This window comes from Callospermophilus lateralis, chromosome 19 (genome assembly GCF_048772815.1).
Source record: "Callospermophilus lateralis isolate mCalLat2 chromosome 19, mCalLat2.hap1, whole genome shotgun sequence".
NCBI lineage: Eukaryota > Metazoa > Chordata > Mammalia > Rodentia > Sciuridae > Callospermophilus > Callospermophilus lateralis.
Genome location: NC_135323.1, coordinates 32548527 through 32568014, shown reverse-complemented (window position 1 = coordinate 32568014; position 19488 = coordinate 32548527). Strand labels below are relative to the sequence as shown.

At 50.4% G+C, this 19488-nt stretch overlaps 1 protein-coding gene across 1 annotated transcript; it reads left to right on the top strand.

Moving 5' to 3' along the window:
* Positions 1 to 4889: 4889 nt before the first annotated feature.
* On the top strand, positions 4890 to 14979 carry Nptx2 (neuronal pentraxin 2). The gene is made up of 5 exons (XM_076840668.1): positions 4890 to 5306; positions 6944 to 7160; positions 11679 to 11923; positions 13643 to 13822; positions 14752 to 14979. The coding sequence occupies exons 1-5, from the start codon at positions 4890 to 4892 to the stop codon at positions 14977 to 14979; spliced, it is 1287 nt and encodes a 428-aa protein (XP_076696783.1).
* The last annotated feature ends 4509 nt before the right edge of the window (positions 14980 to 19488 follow it).

Genomic DNA, 19488 nt, shown 5'->3' with positions numbered 1-19488 from the left:
GAATGAAGGAAGAAGGGAGAGAGGAAAGGAAGAAGGGAGGGAGGGAAGGAAGAAAGGAGGACAGGAAGGCAAGTCAGCCCAGAACACAGGAAGAAAATCAGAAGAATTCAACATCACAGAAATCAACAATGGGAATCTTTACTTAAAAAAAAAAAAAGGAATTAACCAACAATATTGATGACTTCGATAAGTTCCAGAAGAACGATAATAAAGGGCCATTGGACTCAATGGCAAATTGTTAATTTTTAGGAAAGACCTGTTTCAATGGTTTGATGTACAAGTTACAGAATGGTATAGAAAAAAGATCCCTTTTCTGGGGACCAGAGGGCCTTGGACCTGCTGTTAATCACTATATAACATTTTCATCTTTCTTAAACTCTTTCCAAATCTTCAAATTTCCATAAAATCTTTTCCAACTCTCACTTTCAAAGATGCATGCAAGCTACTTATGTGCCTAAATCATGTGGAGATACTGATCTACAAATCTTTATAAGAATTAGGCCATTTTGCAATTCATTGTCGAAGTGAGATGGTGTCTTAGGGTTTCCTAATATGGGGAAATTAAAACAACATTTTTCAAGTCCTCAAAGCAAACCAAGTTCATAAAATTCCTTTCTTTGGCTTCTTTCCATCCCTGGTCTTCTATCCCTTACATTAAAAAGCTGAGCTAAGATGTTATCCCTGTTTTATCTAGTGATGGATTACATTGCTTGAAACCAGAGGACGCCATCAAAACTTTTTGAATTTGTTGAGGTCAGTTGAGTAATATTAATAACCAAATCCCCAAAATCATACCTTGACAACCACATGTGATCATACCCTGTGCAGGAAACTCCCCAAAACTCAAAGTCTCATATCATAAGTCCGCAAGTTAAATCAGAAATATATTATTCAAGAAGAACCCAATATGCTGAAGAAAGAAAATTTATTTTATCTGGGGGACATATGTCTATTAGATCTCACAGAAATACAAAATCAGAATTACTAAAAATGTTAAATATTGCAAATATTTTCAATGGGTCCTGGGATACAGTTTAGTGTTCTACTCTGTTAGCGTAAATGTGAAATTGTTCACTTTGAGTGAATTCTCTGATTAGAGTTCAATAATACCATGCTTTATCTTTTTAAAAATCCTAAAGAGTAGGATCCCTTTCTCTTGTTGAGACACTAGTAAACTTTCCTGAAGTTCTCATGACCTGTCATTCCTCCAAGGAGGCTGGCTCAGAATTCTTGCCTTATTTGGTCATAAAGTATACTATAGAAAATAAATGAAAACTTTAACTTTGTTCCTAATAGAAATTATGTAATTCAAGCTTGGCCTCGGTGGAGAAAAGGGGGGAAGGGGGGCCATTAGTGTCTACCGTGCACCTGCTATTAAGCTAAATGTTCACATATGTTACCTCACTCAAGCCTGGAAACAATAATTGACAGTAAATTTAGCTTCAATTTTAGAGATGAGAAAACTGAGGCTCAGAGAGGTTCTGTCAAGGTCAATGGCAAGTTACAAAACCAGGACTGAAACAAGAGCCTGTCTGACTCCAAAGTTAAAGCTCTTTTCACTCTCCCAGGCAATTCAGTTTAGTGAAAAATCCACAATCCACTCTTGAAAGGTTCTGAGCATTTTATACATCAAAAAGGGTTATTCAGGATCTTCTGGGGCCTCCAAATTCTGTGGTATCTGCACTGAATCCTACACACACACTCCCCATTCTTATTTCCCCCTTCTGACTGAAATTCAGCACCGAGGACAGTTCCTGAGTCATGTTTGCAGGAAGCTGTCCTTGGATTCTGTTATTGAGCTCACACCCCCATCCTTGACTTCCCAAGTGGCACCGAGAAATAGAGGAGGAAATGTAAAAGAGTATATGATGGGATCCTCTGACACCATGGTGGAAATTAGCACATTTCCCAGAAGACCAAGATAAAAATGCATGTGAGAAGAATGAGGGAGCCAAACAGATGGGGCAATAAAATGGAGGCGGAATGAGCTCATCAGGATTCCCAGCACATGGTGTAAGTCCATCCTGGGCTCTCAGCTGACCTGGGACCAGCAGACATAGTGAATGAGTGGGTGGTTACTAGGCTGCAGCATCACTTACACTAAGAGATTAGGTGGCGCTGATTCACTGCTGCAGATCTGCACGACTTTTCAAGTGGAGGCAAATCTGTGGGCCCTGGTCTCTTCCACTCACACAGCCATTTTCCTGGGTAGCCTGAGTCATACATGCAGGATCATACAGGTAGATAAGATGGCTGTGCTGTGAGTGAATCAAGGATAAGCGTCCATATTGCTGAGAGCAGGTTTCAACCACAGCTACATCATCTGCTTGTGTGAAGGTTTTCTTGCTGTAGTACACAACCCGCCTGTCTTTCCAGACTCACCATCGGCTACAGGTAGTTCTTAACACAAACAGAAAACAGTATTCTGAAATGGTTGCCACACCAAACAACAATTCCTTCTTTCTCAAAATACCAAGCCCTTGAATAGAGCCAGAAGGACCACTAGAGAGTCTAGCCTGATTCCCTTTCTCTTATATGCAAGGAAACTGAAGACCAGAGAGGAGAAATGGCTTGCCCAACACCACTTAGTGGCTAGTGACAGTTGGTATTAGGACTCGAACTCCTTATTCCTAAACCAGCAGATTTCCCACTGCATCAGGAAGACAAAATAAAACCCTAAATAGCATATACCCTGCTAACTAAACCCTCTAATTATACTGCCTCCAGAGAGAATAACATCTCCAATGCCTGGGTCTTTCCATCTGGGATTTGGCAATTTCACTGATCACTTCTACTAGAATCTCTTTTAAGAAATTTAGGAGTAATTATTTTAGGATATATGCTATTTTTATGTCTTCTTGTACACTGCCTTCTTTGTTCAGGAGGAAATTAGAATTCTAGAAATACACTTGGTTTTATTTAATTATTAAAAGAACAAACCTCTATGCAAGTAGTTGCAAATATGAATTATCAGTCTGTGTCAAGAAGGGATATACAGAGCAATACAGGAAAAGTAATAATCTATTGTCACATCCAATTAAGATCTACCTAGGTCTATGAGTAAAAGAATATCAAATCTATGAGTGAAAAATTTAAAAGTCAAATCATTATCTAGAGAATTCTGAACACGTCTGGATTTGGTGCCTTGTGGGGTCATCTAAAATATAACATTTTGAAAAGTGCTTTGAAACCTCACTGCCTTCATTATTGCCATTTGTGCATAAGTGGGCTTATTTGAACTTTCTGAGTTTTCAATGAGCTGAAGTAAGGATGCAGGAAGAATGAGTCTACTCAAGGTTATATATTCAAGGTCAAACTGACACTTCCTGATGATGCCAACCAACAAAGACACGCCCATTACTCATCACCCCCCATTTTCCACCCCATACCTTTCCCACTGATGGTTATTCTTACCTGAATCATTTACTTCCATTGTCCTCTGCTTTGGATAGTGGCTAGACCAAGTTTCCTGTCTCTTAATGTTTATCCTTGAAGAGCTTCTCATGAATAGAACTTTTCTTACAATTTAGCAACATTGTCCTTGAAAACCCCACAACTATTTACATAACAGAAGCTATTGTTTGAAGTGCAAAGCAGGTCAGAATTTGGTTTCTAGAGATTAATCACTGCAGTCTATTTTATATTATCATAATAATTTCATTTATTTTGATACAATTTGTTTTCAGAATCAACCTCTGCTTCTGTGCACAAGTGACAAATCCATTTGTTTCTGGTAGAATGGATAATGTGATTAATGACCTTGCAACAAGATTTCTTAAAAAACAGAGAGGAAAAAAAATAAAGATTTCCATTTTTAATGCACAGTAACTCAGCTCAGTCTGTAGCTGTGCATCAAAATCGCTCTGAACTTGTTTTTATGAGCCATCGATAAATTCTGAAACAAATTTGCTCCTCCCTTTGGGGGTTTTCTGTACATTATCTGTTCTCTCCAAGAAACAGGACAGCGGTCTCAAATTGGGAAAGTGGACACTGTGCCCACCCCTCCTCATTTACAAGGACGTGGCGCTGTTTTACGACGTGGCGCCATCGCGATGACTCCATCCTGATGGTCCTTAAGCTGGGGTCTTGCTGAATAAGGTCACTGCCTACAACTAGGCTGTCGCTGGACACGCACAGGAGAGCTCTTGGGTGGCCTCGTGACTCTGGCCCCCTCGTTTGCGCGGAGTCCCCTCCGTCCAGCCGACACCTGGCACCTGCGGATCTGAGAATTCCCTCGAGTCTGCGGGGTTGGGGGAGGACGCGCGTCCGCGTGGGCGGCCAGGCTCCCGGGCGCCCGGGCTCCTCCTCGGGAAGCGGGACACCGCCCCCCCCCCCCGGGCTTCCCGCGCCGCGCCGGAAGCCCGCAGCCACTGTGGGCGCCGGGGGCTCGCGGCTTCTCCTCAGCCCGTGAGGCCCACGTCCTCGGGCGGGCCCCAGGGGCGCCTGGGCACTACGGGCCACCGCTCCCCAGGACACCATGGCCGTTTTGGCCCTCACTGCTCCCTTCCTGGGGGCCCCGGGACGCCGCGCTAGCGCCTCGGGCTCCGGCCCACGCGCCCTCCCCGGCGCCCCGCGCTGTGAGAAGCGCCCCCGCCCCGCCCCCCGCGTGACGCGCAACCAGCCGAGCCAATCAGAGCCCGCGGCGCGCGCCCCACGCGCCAGTACCCCCCCCCTCCCAACTTAAGAAAGGGCGCGCAGGCCAGGCCGGGCCAGAGCGCCGTGCCGGGAGGAGAGCGCTGTAGTGCGACGGCAGGTGGCGCGGGTCCCGCGGCCCACGCGGCCCCTCGAGCGAAGAGCTCGGACGCACCAGCGGCGAAGGCGCCTCCAGCCTCGCGCCCCGACGGCGCCCGTCCACCTGCAGATGCTGAGGTGAGCGCAGCGGCGGAACGATGTGGGCGCTTCTGGTCGCCGGCGTGGCGCTCGCTTTGGTCGCCAGGGCCCAGGACAGCCCGGCGCCCGGCAGTCGCTTCGTGTGCACGGCGCTACCACCGGAGGCGGCGCGCGCCGGCTGTCAGCTGCCCGCGATGCCCATGCAGGGCGGCGCGCTGAGCCCCGAAGAGGAGCTGCGGGCCGCTGTGCTGCAGCTGCGTGAGACCGTCGTGCAGCAGAAGGAGACCTTGGGTGCGCAGCGCGAGGCCATTCGTGAGCTCACGGGCAAGCTGGCACGCTGCGAGGGGCTGGCGGGCGGCAAGGCGCGGGGCACGGGCAAGGACACCATGGGCGACCTGCCGAGGGACCCGGGTCACGTCGTGGAGCAGCTCAGCCGCTCGCTGCAGACCCTCAAGGACCGCCTGGAGAGCCTCGAGGTAGTGGCGTGCGCGGAGTATCTAGGGGGTGACGCCCTCGGGTCGTGGGATGGAGGTTATGCTAGAGATTCCTACATGGTCCTGTCTAATGTGCACTTATCCTTGGGGTGAGCTGAGTTTGGGGTGCAGGGAGAGGGTCTCGGACATGCCCTGGACCTTAGCGTCGCACCCCTTCCTCCCGCCCACCCCATCTCCTTGTTGGAAAGGGCTGAAATCCCCCAACTTTGCGCGCCTGGACTGCCCGCTGAGCCCACCGTGAACTTCCCAAGATCCTAGCTAGCTAACCCCGACCACCAAGACTGGAGCGAAATATCTGGGACCGGATATCCTCTTAACTCTCCCTGCTAAATCCAAATCTCTGAGCCGGGTGTGCTCCCGATGGTTATGTTCAGTGCTGTGAGGCTGCATCAGGAGGTCAACTGCCCTGGGCATGTGCTGTTTGCTTTTATAAATAGGGTCGGACTGACCAGAGAAGGGGCAGGGACTCGTTGAGAAGAGAGTGCAGGGGTGCCACCAGCGACTTAAGAATTAGCATCAGAGCAAACATCTTAACTTCAAGGATCCTCTGACTACTAAGTTGGACCATTTTAAGGTGCCCTTCAGGATAGCTTTGGGGGAAGGGGATCTTATTCCCTTGGCTCTTCTTGAAAGATGTGTGCAGTTTGGAACTTTGAGAGAGAAATCATTAATTAATTTTTCCTTACACTCTATTTAAGAAGTGTGGACATAGCTGTTAATAGCATTCATCAACATACCTATTAGCAAAAGTAGGTTTTAAATTACAGGTGGTAATTATTGCTAAATTATTGGAGGGTTTCTTTTGGCATGACAGCTAAATACAGTATTTCCAGCATCTGTACCTCTTATTAGTCATTGTGATTACTAACAGCTAACATTTCTTGAGGACTAAATATAAGTCAGGCATATTACTTAATTTTAACCCTTGCAATGAATGGCATGAGGCAGTTCTATTTTTTGCAGTTTACAGTTTAGAACACTTGGACGTAGGAAGGGGTAAAGAACTTGCCAAGGGCTCTTGGCTAAGGCAGCAGCAGGCTGCTTCCAGAGCCAGCATGGTGGTGGAGGGATAAGAGAAATAGGAAGTGAAGATTTAGAAACAGCATTAAAAAATATTTCTGGAATTTAGAATAGTAACATTTTATGTCTGTCATTTTCCAGAATATCTCTGCAAGCCTAGGTGCTTACTTTGTACTGCTCTGAAACTTGGGGGATGCTTTCATTTCTAGATGCAAGCTCACTAGCTTTGAGTACCATTGATTAACGCTGTAAAACAAAATCCTCTCTGATTTGGTCTTTTTCTGAATTGCAGGTGGTTAAAATTTTTATTTTTTATTTAAATTTTTATTAAGAGGAGAAAAGCAGCTTTGAGAGGGGAAAATGGATTTACAAGTTTTAAATACTGCAGCAAAGTAATTCTGTCTGACTTTGAAATCCTTTCCTTAAAAAAAAAAAAGCATCAGTGAAATGCTCCCTTTTGAGCCATTGGCATGATTTAATGCTGAGTTTTGGAAGCTTCTCCCTGTGTGGTCGGGCCATTGGAGCCACATGTCACAATTTCTATTCAGCTGGCCTGAATGTCTCTCCCTCTTGTCCTCCTCTCTCTCGGCAACTAAAAGCTCCAGCTCCGCACGAACGTGTCAAACGCTGGGCTGCCTAGCGACTTTCGAGAGGTGCTACAGCGACGGCTGGGGGAGCTGGAGAGGCAGCTGCTGCGCAAGGTGGCAGAGCTCGAGGACGAGAAGTCCCTGCTCCACAATGAGACCTCTGCTCACCGGCAGAAGACAGAGAGCACCCTGAACGCACTGCTGCAGAGGGTGGCCGAGCTGGAGCGAGGTACGTGCTGTGCTTGTTTTATCTGAGTGGCCTGATTTTCATCACTTGTGGTCAGACCCAAGGTTTTAGTTTATGGACAGCAGTGATTGTGGCATAACATGGAGGTGTTCTTGGGCATTTGTACAAATAATAAAGGTGACCGACAATGGTCATCTCAGGAATTAGTCCCCAGTCCTACTGGCATTACCCATGGGAAGGCAAATGAATTGGAGACCAGGTTGGGTAAACAACCCGATCTCTGGCCCTCTGTCACGTGGGCATTTTAGCCTCAACTAATCCTTGCAGCAAATTCTGGTATCTTTCTCTTCCCTGTTCACACTGTCTCCCACAGGAGACAAAGGGAGGAATCAAGGGCCCTAAATAATTCAGGTTGTATTTATCAACTCCCAAATTGCTGGGTGGCATAGGTGTGAAGTTTGGTTGCTGAAATGAGTATAGGATAATAATCTTCTCAGATGCACTAACACGGCAAAGGCAATTCTTGATTACTTGAATTACTTGATAGGAGAATGTCCAATAGCAGAATTCCAGTGATTCTTGTAATGACATTGGCTGAGGAGGGCCAGATGGAGAAGGGGATTCACTCATGGTCTGTTCATCCCATGAGTCACATGTCTCTTTTACCCCTTTCCTTTTATCTCTTTCTTCAGAGCAGTCTATTCTTTCTTCCCTGACAGGTGAAGTGTGGCTAACCTGTTTAAGTTGTTGGTTTCTTGAGTGTCGAAGACAGTTTCCTCTCTGCCTCCCCTCTGCTTCTGGGTGACACCAGGAGACCCGTTAGGTCTCAGAGTCTTCCCTAAGGGCAGAATAGCTGCAGAGGAGGCCTTTCCATCAGGCAGGAGTGGAGGGTGGCATCTGGCCACCGCCAGAGTGGACCCCTTGACCTGTTCTCAACCACAATGGATCCTAGGGACATTCAGGGCCATGATGTGGGCACACTGCAGTTTAGTGTCTTGAGGGGAGGCTGTAGAACCAGAGCAGAAACCCGGAGGGCTGGTAGCTCTCTTGCACGGTGGCCAAGTTGCCCCGAGGAGACGTGCTGTAGGAGTGCACAAAGTCAGCCTGGAGACAGGCAGGCAGGTGCTGAGTGCCTCACCTCTGGGGATTAGGTTGCTGTTATATTTATTCCACAGATGAGAAGCATCTCACTTCTCAGCCAGACAAATGTCCTTTGGGTAAAGGGGACCAAAGAGGCCTGGGCCACTCACTGTTGAACGACAACAGTGATGTGAACCTGCACCTTCCTCTTGTCTGTCCCCCAACTCGAGACCGCTGTGTTTCATGCGCTTTACTCCAATCCCCTTCATTGTGGCTCTGGCCACCAGGAGCTGCCCCTTGAAGACCCCCTCCCATCCGTAGCCTGTCTGTTCACAGCCAGAAGAAAGGAGTCAGGACTCAGGCCCAGGCATCCTGGTTCAACCATGCATAGTTCTCACTAAAAGTCCTCAGAGCTATCTGACCCAGAAGGGACACTTGATGACACCAGGGCCACGCCCCTGGTGGCCATGCCTGCCGAAGACTGGCTCAAGAGAAGCAGCTCAGCTTTTATGGTCTGGTGCCCTTTGACCCCGCTATGGAAACTCTGAAATCTTCCTTGTGCTCTACCAACTCAGTTTGGGGAGGAGTCTTTAAGGAAAGTGACCATTGGCTTACCAGTTTGTTCTCTGTCCTATTTGTGACCATTGTAAAGGGGTGTGTAACCACCCAGCCCCACGTTGTGCTATGGGTGGAAAGTACATCAAGGTCCTGAGCAGCACCATGTGAGCCCAGAGGAGGTGGATTTCAACAATGTAGCAAGTGGGGGACTTTGGGGATCTCTGGCCAATGGTCCACGATCCTGGGCCTGTTCTGGGCCAGATTCTTGGCTGTGGGTTTCATACTCTGTCTCCTCTAGGCCCTGCAGCCACCCTGTGGCAGGTATTTGTTACAGATGAGGGACTGAAGTGGAAGAGCCAGTGATGCCTGTGTCCACTGTAGAGCTGGGATTCAGGTTGATGACCCAGAGGAGGACTGAAGGCTCTGGCCCTGCTGGGCAAGCGGCTCCCTGGAGCTTAGCAGGCAGCCCCCACCCCCTGGGTGTGAATGCTCATGCTACCTCGTCCCCAGGATGCCCATTTTTCCTTGTTGTAAGGTCCGATCATTTGCAAGGGCTTCCAGAGTCTGGCCAGCTGGCCAGGCGCAGCTTGGCTCTGTGTTGAAATCCGTGTTGGCACCAAGAAGACCAGAGCCTCCTGCTTCTAGCCCCAGGCTGCCCGCCCCCCTCCTTGGACTTGTCTGCCACCTGCAGTTTCTGATTTATTGGTCAGGCCTTTTAATTCCTTAATTGGTTTTAACCAAGTTTCCTCTGAACCTCCAAGCTCTTTTATTCAAATAAAAGGCACCAGCTTTCAGGGTATGAACCCCCTCCCCTGCCCTCAGCTCTCCTAACTCTAATTAAACCTATCTGTTGTCACCAAGCTAACGATATTACCGACACTGACTCTTATTAAATTGGCAAGCCGGCCCACCTGCAAGCATAGAAGCCATTTCTCTTTATTAGATAATGATGCCTTCATTAAGAACATGGCCATTTGCCACTTGAAGATTAAGTGCTGGTGGCTACATGTAGTGGAAAGAGGGACTTCCAGTCCTGCTCTAGTGTTATTCACTAGCTGTGTGACCTTGCGTAAGTCACCTCATTTCTCTGAGCCTCAGCGCCTCAGCTGTGCAGTCTACAAAATGGGGGAGTGGGGACTTTCTGGTTCTCTCTCTGATTTTGTTTGGCCTAATGAGGGCCCAGCCGCTGCCTTCACTGTGGCCCAGCTCCCCAGCTTCCAGGCCAGGGTGAGTCAGGGAGCCTCCAACTGGGAAGACCAGATCCTAGTATTGATGCTCTGTCTGCTCCAGAACCTGGGAGGGGACACTGAGCCCTGCTGCTGTCCCGTGCAGAAGGCCTCTTCAGATCCCTGCGAACTCTGGCACCAAAGGGCTTCCAAAAGCAAGTCCAGTGGGGGAGGGTTGTAGTGGAAAAAGGTTATCTGACCATCGGGCACCTTGTGGGTATTTACTGAATGTGTGTTGAATGAGTGAAGGGTATTTGGGCTCCTTCACTGGCAGGATCTGGTCCCCAAATAGAGGAAAGCATGTCACCATGACAGCTCACAGAATCAAGTGTTTTCTGCAAACTGGAACGTGTGGCAGCAGGGACTATTGTTAAATTCATTTTGAGATTAAACCAAGACTGCATTGAAAGTCACTTAAATCCACTTGAGAGTTGGTGTTCAAGGATTTTAGAAGTGCTGTGTCCACGCGGGTGGCCAGGGTACCTGGGAGGTTTTTACCAGTCCTAGAAAGGTCTAGAAGTAGCAAGGCTCTGGCCAGGTGTGTTCCCGGAGTGAGGGCATCACTTCTGCCTCCCACTGGTTCCGTACTTCAGGGAATGCTCAGGAAATACAGCCTCTCCTGGGAGGAAAGGGACAGTCAGGAGCAAAGGTGTCCACAGCAGAGATTAAGACCACAGCCACTTATAAGTGGAGTTGTAATGTCAAGACCCAGAGCCCGACTCCTGGCCCTTGTGGTGGTAATTATTTAGTGTGACAAGTGACATGGGCTTACTCCTGCAGTGTCCAGTTCCCTGTGAGATTTTCCTCCTGCCAGCACAAGGCCCCTTGGGTTCTGGACCCTGCCCTTGCTAGAGAAGCCAAGGAAAGATCCGAGGATATCATTGAGGAAGGGTTTTCTGGTACCTTCCCTTTTGCCCGTATGAGGACATTAAACCCAACTTGTCTCTACCTCCTTCCTGAAGCTTTTCAGCATTTTATTAAGCTGGGCTTAATAAAATTTATTAAAATGAATACCGGTCCACACCTGTATTTCCAGCAACATGGGAGGCTGAGGTGGGAAGATTGCAAGCTCAAGGCCAACCCGGGCAGTGTAGCAAGACTCTGCTGGAGAGAGAATAAAAATGAAAAGGGCTGGGGATGCAGCTCAGTGGTAAAGCATTCTGGATTCAATAGCCAGTACCATAAATAAATAGATAGTTAAGAAAATAGGAAATGTTAACCAGAAGGGAGCCGAGCTTCCCCTTTGGATTTAAATAGGCCTCTTCTCCTGTCCTAAAAGACAAGCAGAATTCTCTACTGGGTCCAGTGCATTGCTCACAGGAGATTCTTTCTCCCCTTTCCTGGGCCTTCCTGGGCCTTGTACTGGCTGGTACTTATGGGGTAGTCCTTGTTGGTGGCAGACCTTTCCATGCCCTGAGGTCACCATCCTTTGCTGGCCACATCAGCCACTCATAGCTGGAATTGCTGCCCAGTTTCCTCTTCTCTTGCTGCTGGGTCCTTGTCTGTCTTCCCCATCCCTCCCTGAGGGCAAGCACTGTCTCTCTGGCTGCTGGACTTTAGCACTTGGAACAAGGCCAGCATGTGACACGTAGCCAGTCGTTCTAGGGGCTGCCTGCATGGGGTCCCCGAGAGACTCCCCTGCCCAGGCTGGAGGAGGGTGGTCTAACTTGCTGTGGCTTCTCCTCTCTCCCCCCAGGCAACAGTGCATTTAAGTCACCAGATGCATTCAAAGTCTCCCTTCCTCTCCGGACAAACTACCTGTATGGCAAGATCAAGAAGACACTGCCCGAGCTGTATGCCTTCACCATCTGCCTGTGGCTGCGGTCCAGTGCCTCGCCGGGCATCGGCACCCCGTTCTCCTATGCTGTGCCCGGGCAGGCCAATGAGATCGTCCTGATCGAGTGGGGTAACAACCCCATCGAGCTGCTCATCAATGACAAGGTAGGCCTGCTCGCGCTCCCCACCCCATCAGGCAGCGGATCCAGGTGTTGAGGGAGGTGGACATCTAGAGGGTGTCAGCACTGGCCAGCCTTTACCATGCTGTCCAGATCCCAGCCAGCCACACTTGCCTTCATCCACAGAGCAGGGGCCACAGGCCTGTGTCGGCAGAGCGGTCCTCATCATAGAGACAGCTCTGCACTGAGTTAGTCCCTTCTGAGGGGTGGAGCCAGGCAAGCCATTGGGGCAGCTGCCGCTGGTGGTGATCCAAGCTGTGAGTCTGGCCAAGAGGCAGCAGAGAGTCCAGTCACCAAGGGAGTGGGAGGAGCAGAGAGCAGATCTGCATGCAGGGACAGCCTGGCCGACTCTCCCAAGTGTGCTGGCAAAGGGCGCGTGTGCACGCCTGAGGGTGACGGCTGCTCTGGGCATGCCTTTTTGAAAGATCAGGCTTATTGAAATAATTTGCATATGATGAAATTTACACTTTTTAATGTATGTTTTGGCCAGTTTTGATAAATGCATTCAGTTGTGTAACCACAACCACAAAAATAATATACATCTGATATAGACACATGAGCAGTCCGTGTTTGTACACATATAAAACAGCATGTATGTTTAACGTAGCACATCATCACCCCGATTTCCTCATTTCCTTCATAGTCAGCTCTTGCCCCAGCCCATGCCAACTGCCCATCTGTTCTCTGGACCCATAGTCTTTCCTCTTTCAAAGCAATTGCTCCTCTTTAATAGGCATTTAGAAATGAGGTTTCCTTGAAAGAGGGGTGGGGCCCACTGGGACCTGCCTGCAGCCCCAGCTCCAAACTTTCCTTCTAAGGTCATACTCAACAAATGCACCTCCTCCTCCTCCTGCGTGCATCTGAGCATTTGATGGCTGTATTCACTCCCTGGCTGCTGAAGCCACTCCAGGGCTGGAGGGGGAGGGAGCCGAACCCCTGGCTCTGTGGTCTTCCCTGAAGTGCCCCAGGTAGATTTTGTTTAAGTTGGCAGTGCAGGCCTAGCAGCAGCCCGTCCCTGAGCCAAGGATTAATTGCTCTAAATAACACCCCAGGACACTGCAGGCCCGAGGGCCTTGTTTTCCTCTGTATTTAGACCTCTTGTAAACATCTAATTCCTGGGAGGGAGGCTTGAGGTTGCTAGGAGACCAGCAGTAACAACAGGGCGGTGCACAGCCTGCCTTGGGTGGCTTTCACAGGTGGCTGGAGCCTGCTCACGCCCCCCACACGTGCTCCCGCCCCTGCACACACTCAGAGGCTTCCAGCCCTCTGCACAGGCAGGACCCAGGACGTGGCACCCCCCCCCCCCGCCCCCCAGCACACTCAGATTCCTGAGTGCCACCTGGGGGGGTCTGGGACTCTGCCTGAGAGAAGATCCCAGTTCTGACTATTTTCCCAAGTTGGCTGGGGGATAGGGGGAGGGGGAGGGGCTGACTCCCTTGGGCTCTGCACCGAGAGCTCAGAGCTCACATGGGAAGGTGGGCCCTCAGTCAAGCCAAGAGTGTCCTTGTCACAGCAGGGGCTTGTGCCCTCTGCCTCCATCTGTGTGTGAGTGTCAGGAGTGTCACCACCTGTTGGGAAGTCCAGCAGGATCCAGGGGAAAGGGAGAAGCGATGGCCCTGGGACACCCAGGTACCTGCTTCCCTGCCCTGGGGGCGTCCCTGCAGGTCAGAGCCCAGCAGTCCTCACTGTGCGTTGCCACCCACAGGTTGCACAGCTGCCCTTGTTTGTCAGTGACGGCAAGTGGCACCACATATGTATCACCTGGACGACACGGGATGGCATGTGGGAAGCTTTCCAGGATGGAGAGAAGCTTGGCACTGGGGAGAACCTGGCCCCCTGGCACCCCATCAAGCCAGGAGGTGTGCTGATCCTTGGGCAGGAGCAGGTGGGTGCCTCTCCTGGATGCTGCAAGGTGGGGATGCCAGGCCAGCAGCACAGGCTCCCCGCAAGCTGCCCACCCGAGCTGTCTGCCCCACAGACCTGGCCACTGTAGCCTGAGGGACAGTGAGGTCCCTGGCAGGCTGGCTCATGCGGTCTCAGGGCGGGCATGGGGACATAGCCAGCACTGGCAGGGACCAGGTTGGTGTGGTGGGTTCTGACCCAGGGGCAGGAGTGTCCCTGTGGTCACAGTGCATCTTGGGATTCGGGGTCCAGCTTCCTTCTGGGGTGGAGAGGCATCTTCCAGGGCCCCTGCAAACCTCTGTGAGCACTTGGCCCTGGCTGGCACAGGATGCTGCAGCTGGAATCCAGGAGCTCCTTGCCCAGGGTCTGGCCCTGGCCCCAGCAGGGGCACTTGGGAAATGCTGGGGGATTGCAGCCTGCAGGGGGATGGGGAGGGGACAGGGAGACCTGGAGGCTCTGAGGAACCTGCCGTCTAGGTGAGGGGAGCAGCGGGGGCGGAGGAGAGTCACCCTGCCAGCCTGTGTTAAGGTGTGAGGACAGTGGAAGGCCTGGGTGGGGCTTGGGGGCTGGGCCCTCCTTGGTCCCCTTCCCCCCTCAGTTCCTCCACTGCCTGTCCCCTGAGGCCTGGGAGTCTGGAGGCCCAGCCACTCTCCCAGCTTCAGGCAAGTGGCTCCTTTCTGGCCTCAATTTCCCCCATATAAAATGGGTGCTTTGAGGAAAGCTGTCTCCAGGCCTGATGTGCCCTGGAACCTGAGGACCCATACAGTCTGGGTCTGGGTGTGATTGGCAGGTGGGGGTGTGTGGGGGTGCTCCTCCCACCCGTGTCCCTGGAGAGTGAGCAGGGAGTTTGCATGTGCACGCACCCTGATGTGGATGTCCTGCCTGATGTGGATGTCCTGTTCCGTTTCCCAGGACACTGTGGGGGGCAGGTTCGATGCCACACAGGCGTTCGTGGGGGAGCTCAGCCAGTTCAACATATGGGACCGCGTCCTTCGCGCACAAGAAATTGTCAACATCGCCAACTGCTCCACGAACATGCCAGGCAACATCATCCCCTGGGTGGACAACAACGTCGATGTGTTTGGAGGAGCTTCCAAGTGGCCCGTGGAGACCTGTGAGGAACGCCTCCTGGACTTGTAGCCACTTTCTCCCCGATCAGGAGGGGACCAGGCTGTCCCTGTGGGGAGTTCAGAGCCAGTTACTCCCCAGCCAAACTGTGTCAAACCTCCTGCCCTCGTGGGCGGGACCCCAAAGCCCATTCCTGGAGAATTTCTTTCGAGACGGAGGCTGGGTGGCAGCATTTGTCACTAGCATGTTTGTTCCTCCCTAAGACTTTGTTGTTTGGGGGTTCATACTGGAGTCCCCTGGGAAGAAGCCTGAGCCGCATGTGGGCAAAGAGCTGACTCCCCGCCAGGGGCGAGGTCCACAAGCCCCTCTCCAGAGTCCCTGTAAGTGCTGGCGCTGCCCAGCCCTGCCTGCCCCTCGGGTCCCTGGTGTCCTTGTTGTCTGTCCCCTTTAATAGCTGTGCAGCCATCCCCCATCCCTTGTGTGGAGTGCACCCCTGCTGGTGACTGCATTGTGAGTCCCTGTCTAGGAGTCTCAAGCCTGCAGGGGCAGCTGCCACCAGGAAGCCTGCCTTCTCCCAAGCAGAGGGGGTGTCCTGGCTCCAGAATGGAGGAGGGCGGTGACAGCTGACCCCTCCCCCTCTGCCACCTCTTCCTCAAACCCCCGCTTTGACTGACTCATCCCTGACTGAATCATCGCTAGGTGGCTTTGAAAGGCCTCTCTTCTCATGTGGTGCCAAAGTTCATCTGCAGCTTTTACAACCATCCCCGTGGCTTGGGGGGTTTATTTTTTCCCAGCAGAAGAGAACAGCCATTAGGAGGCTCCCACTCCTGGTGTCCTGCCCTGCGAGGCGCGTGCTTGTCCTCATCCTCGTGGGTCCTGTGAGCGCTTCACCGTCCCATCTACTGTTTCCCCAGAACTGGGAGGGAAATGGGTGTCATTTGATATCTGCTAGTGACTCCAGGCTGCTTAACACATTGTAACTTATTTTAAAGGGAAAGTGATCAAGTGGGGAAATTTACAAAGCTAAATATTATATATTTTATTTTTCATACCTGTTTGAAGTGCAAATCTGTGGAGATTCCATTCGTAGGACCAAGTTGACGTGCTCATCCTAACATTGTATGCCACGAGAACTCTCTTCATGATGGAATTTTGATTAAAATGCACTGGAAGATGCTTTGGGCTTTGTGTTCCCTGTCAGGCCAAGGGTAGGAGGGGTGGGCAGAAGCACAGCTGCTGAGGCTTTCGGAGGGGGGCACCCTGAGGGCACACTGTGGGCCTGCGGGAGGGTTTAGCCCAGGTCTGCCCCTCCTTGCCCAGTGCCAGGCTATGGGTGCCCAGCAGGCTTTGTGTCCCCAGGCTGTCACTCTCTTCTCAACCCGAGGATCCACTATCGAGCTCAGCAAGGGGACCCTGAGTTGCCTCCAGGTGACATTCTGCTCAGCACCTAATCTGTGCAGGTGCCCCACAGATCTATTTAGCATCCCATTTAATCCACTTAGCATCTCCTTGAATTCATTTAACAACCCCCTGAAAGGCTACCCCTTGCAGGTGAGCTCAGAACAATTAAAGCTGCAATTGGAGTCCGCAGCCAGTGAAGGGCAGACCCAGGGACACAGCCAGCCTGCGACTGAAGGCTCTGTCCTTCCACCACCCACTCCCACTCACCTCTGTCTTCTGCTTCTTGGTTCTGAGGAACCCAGCAGCGGGTGGTCAGCTCCGCACCTGGCACGTGCACAAAATGAGGAAACCCTTCATCCCCTTCCCAGGGCCGAAGCACCCCGCTTCCACCCCGCGCCCCCTCTGTTCCCACCTGTCCCTGATCGGGGGCCTTGCTAGTTTCCCCATTTCTGTCACCACTGGCCACTTCTGTCTTTTTTTGGCAGTACTGGCGATTGGACCCAGTGCCTCGCCCATGCCAGGCAAGTGCTGTACCACTGAGCCACGTCCCCAGCCCTCCATTTTTATATTTAGCAGCTACAGAATCTATCTTGGTTTGTCTCTACCCAAGAGTCTAATCTGGGGGCCACCTGACAGGATGTGCTTGATACCAAGGCTCAACAGGAAAGTAACCTCTGAAGCCAAGACCAGGGGTTCACCAAGGTCCCTGGAGTCCATCTTCGGCTTTGTGAATTATGATCTCGCAGGAATTAACCCCTCTTAGTGTTGGGGAAAGGTGAAATTAGGCCACATGCCTTCGGCTCAGGGGTCTTTGGAGCCCGCCATGACGAGGCCACGTGGAGAGCAGTTTATTACAAATTCCCTTGATGAAAATCCCAGGTGGCCCTGGTGGGGGACGTGCCAGGTGCGGAGCTGACCCACCCCATCCTTAACACTGCCTCTTGCTAGAGCAGACCCTGGGAACCCACTGATGATTCAGATAACTTCCTCCCTGCAGCTGGGGGAGCTTCCAGCCCAAAGCCTGGGACCAAAATGCTCCTTGCTAACCTGATCTGAAGACAGGGGAGCCACGTCTCAGCTGCACACTGCTCCTCTGTGGGGTTGACCTGCCTGACCGAAAGGAGCCATTCATTCAAACCAGGGGGCTCCTTATGGCTTGAACCCCCCATCTGAAGGACACCCCTGGCCTTGGTTTCCCCACTGAGGACCTTACCCTTAGCTTGAGGCCAGAACACACCTTGTTAGTTTCCTGGGTTCTCCAATAAGGGGGGAGGAGATAGTGTCCTGGATGATAGAATATTCTGGTTGGGTAACGATTGCCATGGAAACCGTAGCTGAATGATCAATGATTAATGAATTGAAAAGTGATAAAAATGCAGCTGAAACAAAGGCAGTCGGGGACCAGGTCTCTGCTGTTGGGGGAGACAGGTTTGGAAACTTCATTGTCTCCTGGGGCTCCGTGCAGCTCTCACTATATGGAAGACCTTGGAAATAAATGACATCTCCCTGTTGGGCATAGGTATTACCATTATTCTGTCAACAAGTATTTTATTTTATCTATTTTATTTTTGGAGTACTGGAGATTTAACTCAGGGGCAATTTACCCCTGAGGTACACTCCCAGCCCTTTTGAGATATATATATATATATATATATATATATATATATATATATATATATATATTTTTTTTTTTTTTTTTTTTTTTTTAATTTTTGGGGTCCTTGCTAAATTGCTGAGGCTGGCCTCAAACTTTCGATCCTCCTGTCTCAGCCTTCCAAGTCACTGGGATTACAGGCATGCACTACTACACCTGGCTCAACAAGTATTTTAGGTGCTACTGTGTACTTTGGCCATTCTTCTAGCCTCTACTCTTCTAGTAGTAAGATAATCAAATTAGTTTAAATGGAGGTCGGTTCCAGTGGGAATCTATCTGTAGATAAGAGGCAAATACATAAATAAGAAAAATGCAGGTGATGAGTTTGGGAGTAAGTGGGGAACTACTTCCTGGGTCACATTTAGGCTAGAATTTGATTGAAGAGAGGGAGCCAACCTTGGGTGAACCACCTTTCCCCCCCAGACAGAGGAAACAGCACTGTGAAGACCCTAGATTGGGCTGAGCTTGGATGTTCTAGAAATAGCCAAGGTGGTGGCATGAACTGGGGCGGGGAGGAGGGATGGAAGGGGATGGAAAGCCAGCAGGGCCAGACGGTGAGGGACTGAGTTCAGAGCTGAATTCAAAATGAAATGGGAAGCTCTGAGGTTGTAAGCAGAGGAGCGAGGCGATCTGATCAATGTTTGCAGAACACTTCTTTTCCTGGTGGGTGGAGAATGAACGGAGATGGTTGTAGGGAGATGATGTAGGGAGGCTGCTGTCCCAGGCCAGGAGGAAGGTGAGGAAGGTGTGGGTCAGGACAGGACGAGGAGATGGAAAAAAACGAAAGGATTCAGGATGTAGAGTTGCCAAGAATCGCTGATTTTCTGAGATTTGGAAGAGGGAAATCAAATGTGAGATTTTACAAAGCTTAACAAGTAGGATAAACTCAGAGATCCACACCTAGGAACATCATAATCAAACTGTCAAAAATCAAAGACAGGAAATCTTGAAAGCAGCAAGAGAGAGGAGACTCGTCACGTCCAGGAGATCCTTAATAAGATTTACAGCTGAGCTCCCATCCACATCTGTGCAAACCACGAGGCAGAGCAATGACATATTCAAAGTGCTGAAGGAAAAAAAAAAATATTGCCAAGAATCCTTTATCTGGGCAAAAGTTACCTTTCAAAAAATAAAGGCAAAATTAAGACATTTCTAAATAAATAACAACAACAAAAAAAAAAACCCTGACCATTTAACACTAACAGACCTGCCCAGCAAGAAACCCTAGGGGCAGTCCTTCAGGAGGGGATGAAAGGACAGACAGTGACTCAATCCTACATGAAGAAATAAAGAGCCCGGGGAAACGTAACGAGACAGGGAATTACAAAAGACAGCGTGAATGTAACTGGGTGTGTAGCTCTTTTTCCTTTTCGACTTAAAAGTCAACTGCGTAAGGCAATCGTAAAGTTGCACTGATGGACATCGATACATAAACATATAATTTGGTAAGAATAGAACAAGAGAGTGGGGAGAGAACAGAGCTGTGTAAAAGCACATTTTTGGAATTATTATTATTAAATTGGTAT

What these genes read in the sequence shown, in the direction of transcription:
- Nptx2 (XM_076840668.1), top strand. Translation starts at nt 4,890, where the DNA reads ATGTGGGCGCTTCTGGTCGCCGGCGTGGCGCTCGCTTTGGTCGCCAGG. An exon ending in GGTGGCCGAGCTGGAGCGAG is followed by an intron (nt 7,161 to 11,678) that starts GTACGTGCTGTG and finishes CTCTCCCCCCAG; the next exon opens with GCAACAGTGCATTTAAGTCA. An exon ending in AGCTGCTCATCAATGACAAG is followed by an intron (nt 11,924 to 13,642) that starts GTAGGCCTGCTC and finishes TGCCACCCACAG; the next exon opens with GTTGCACAGCTGCCCTTGTT.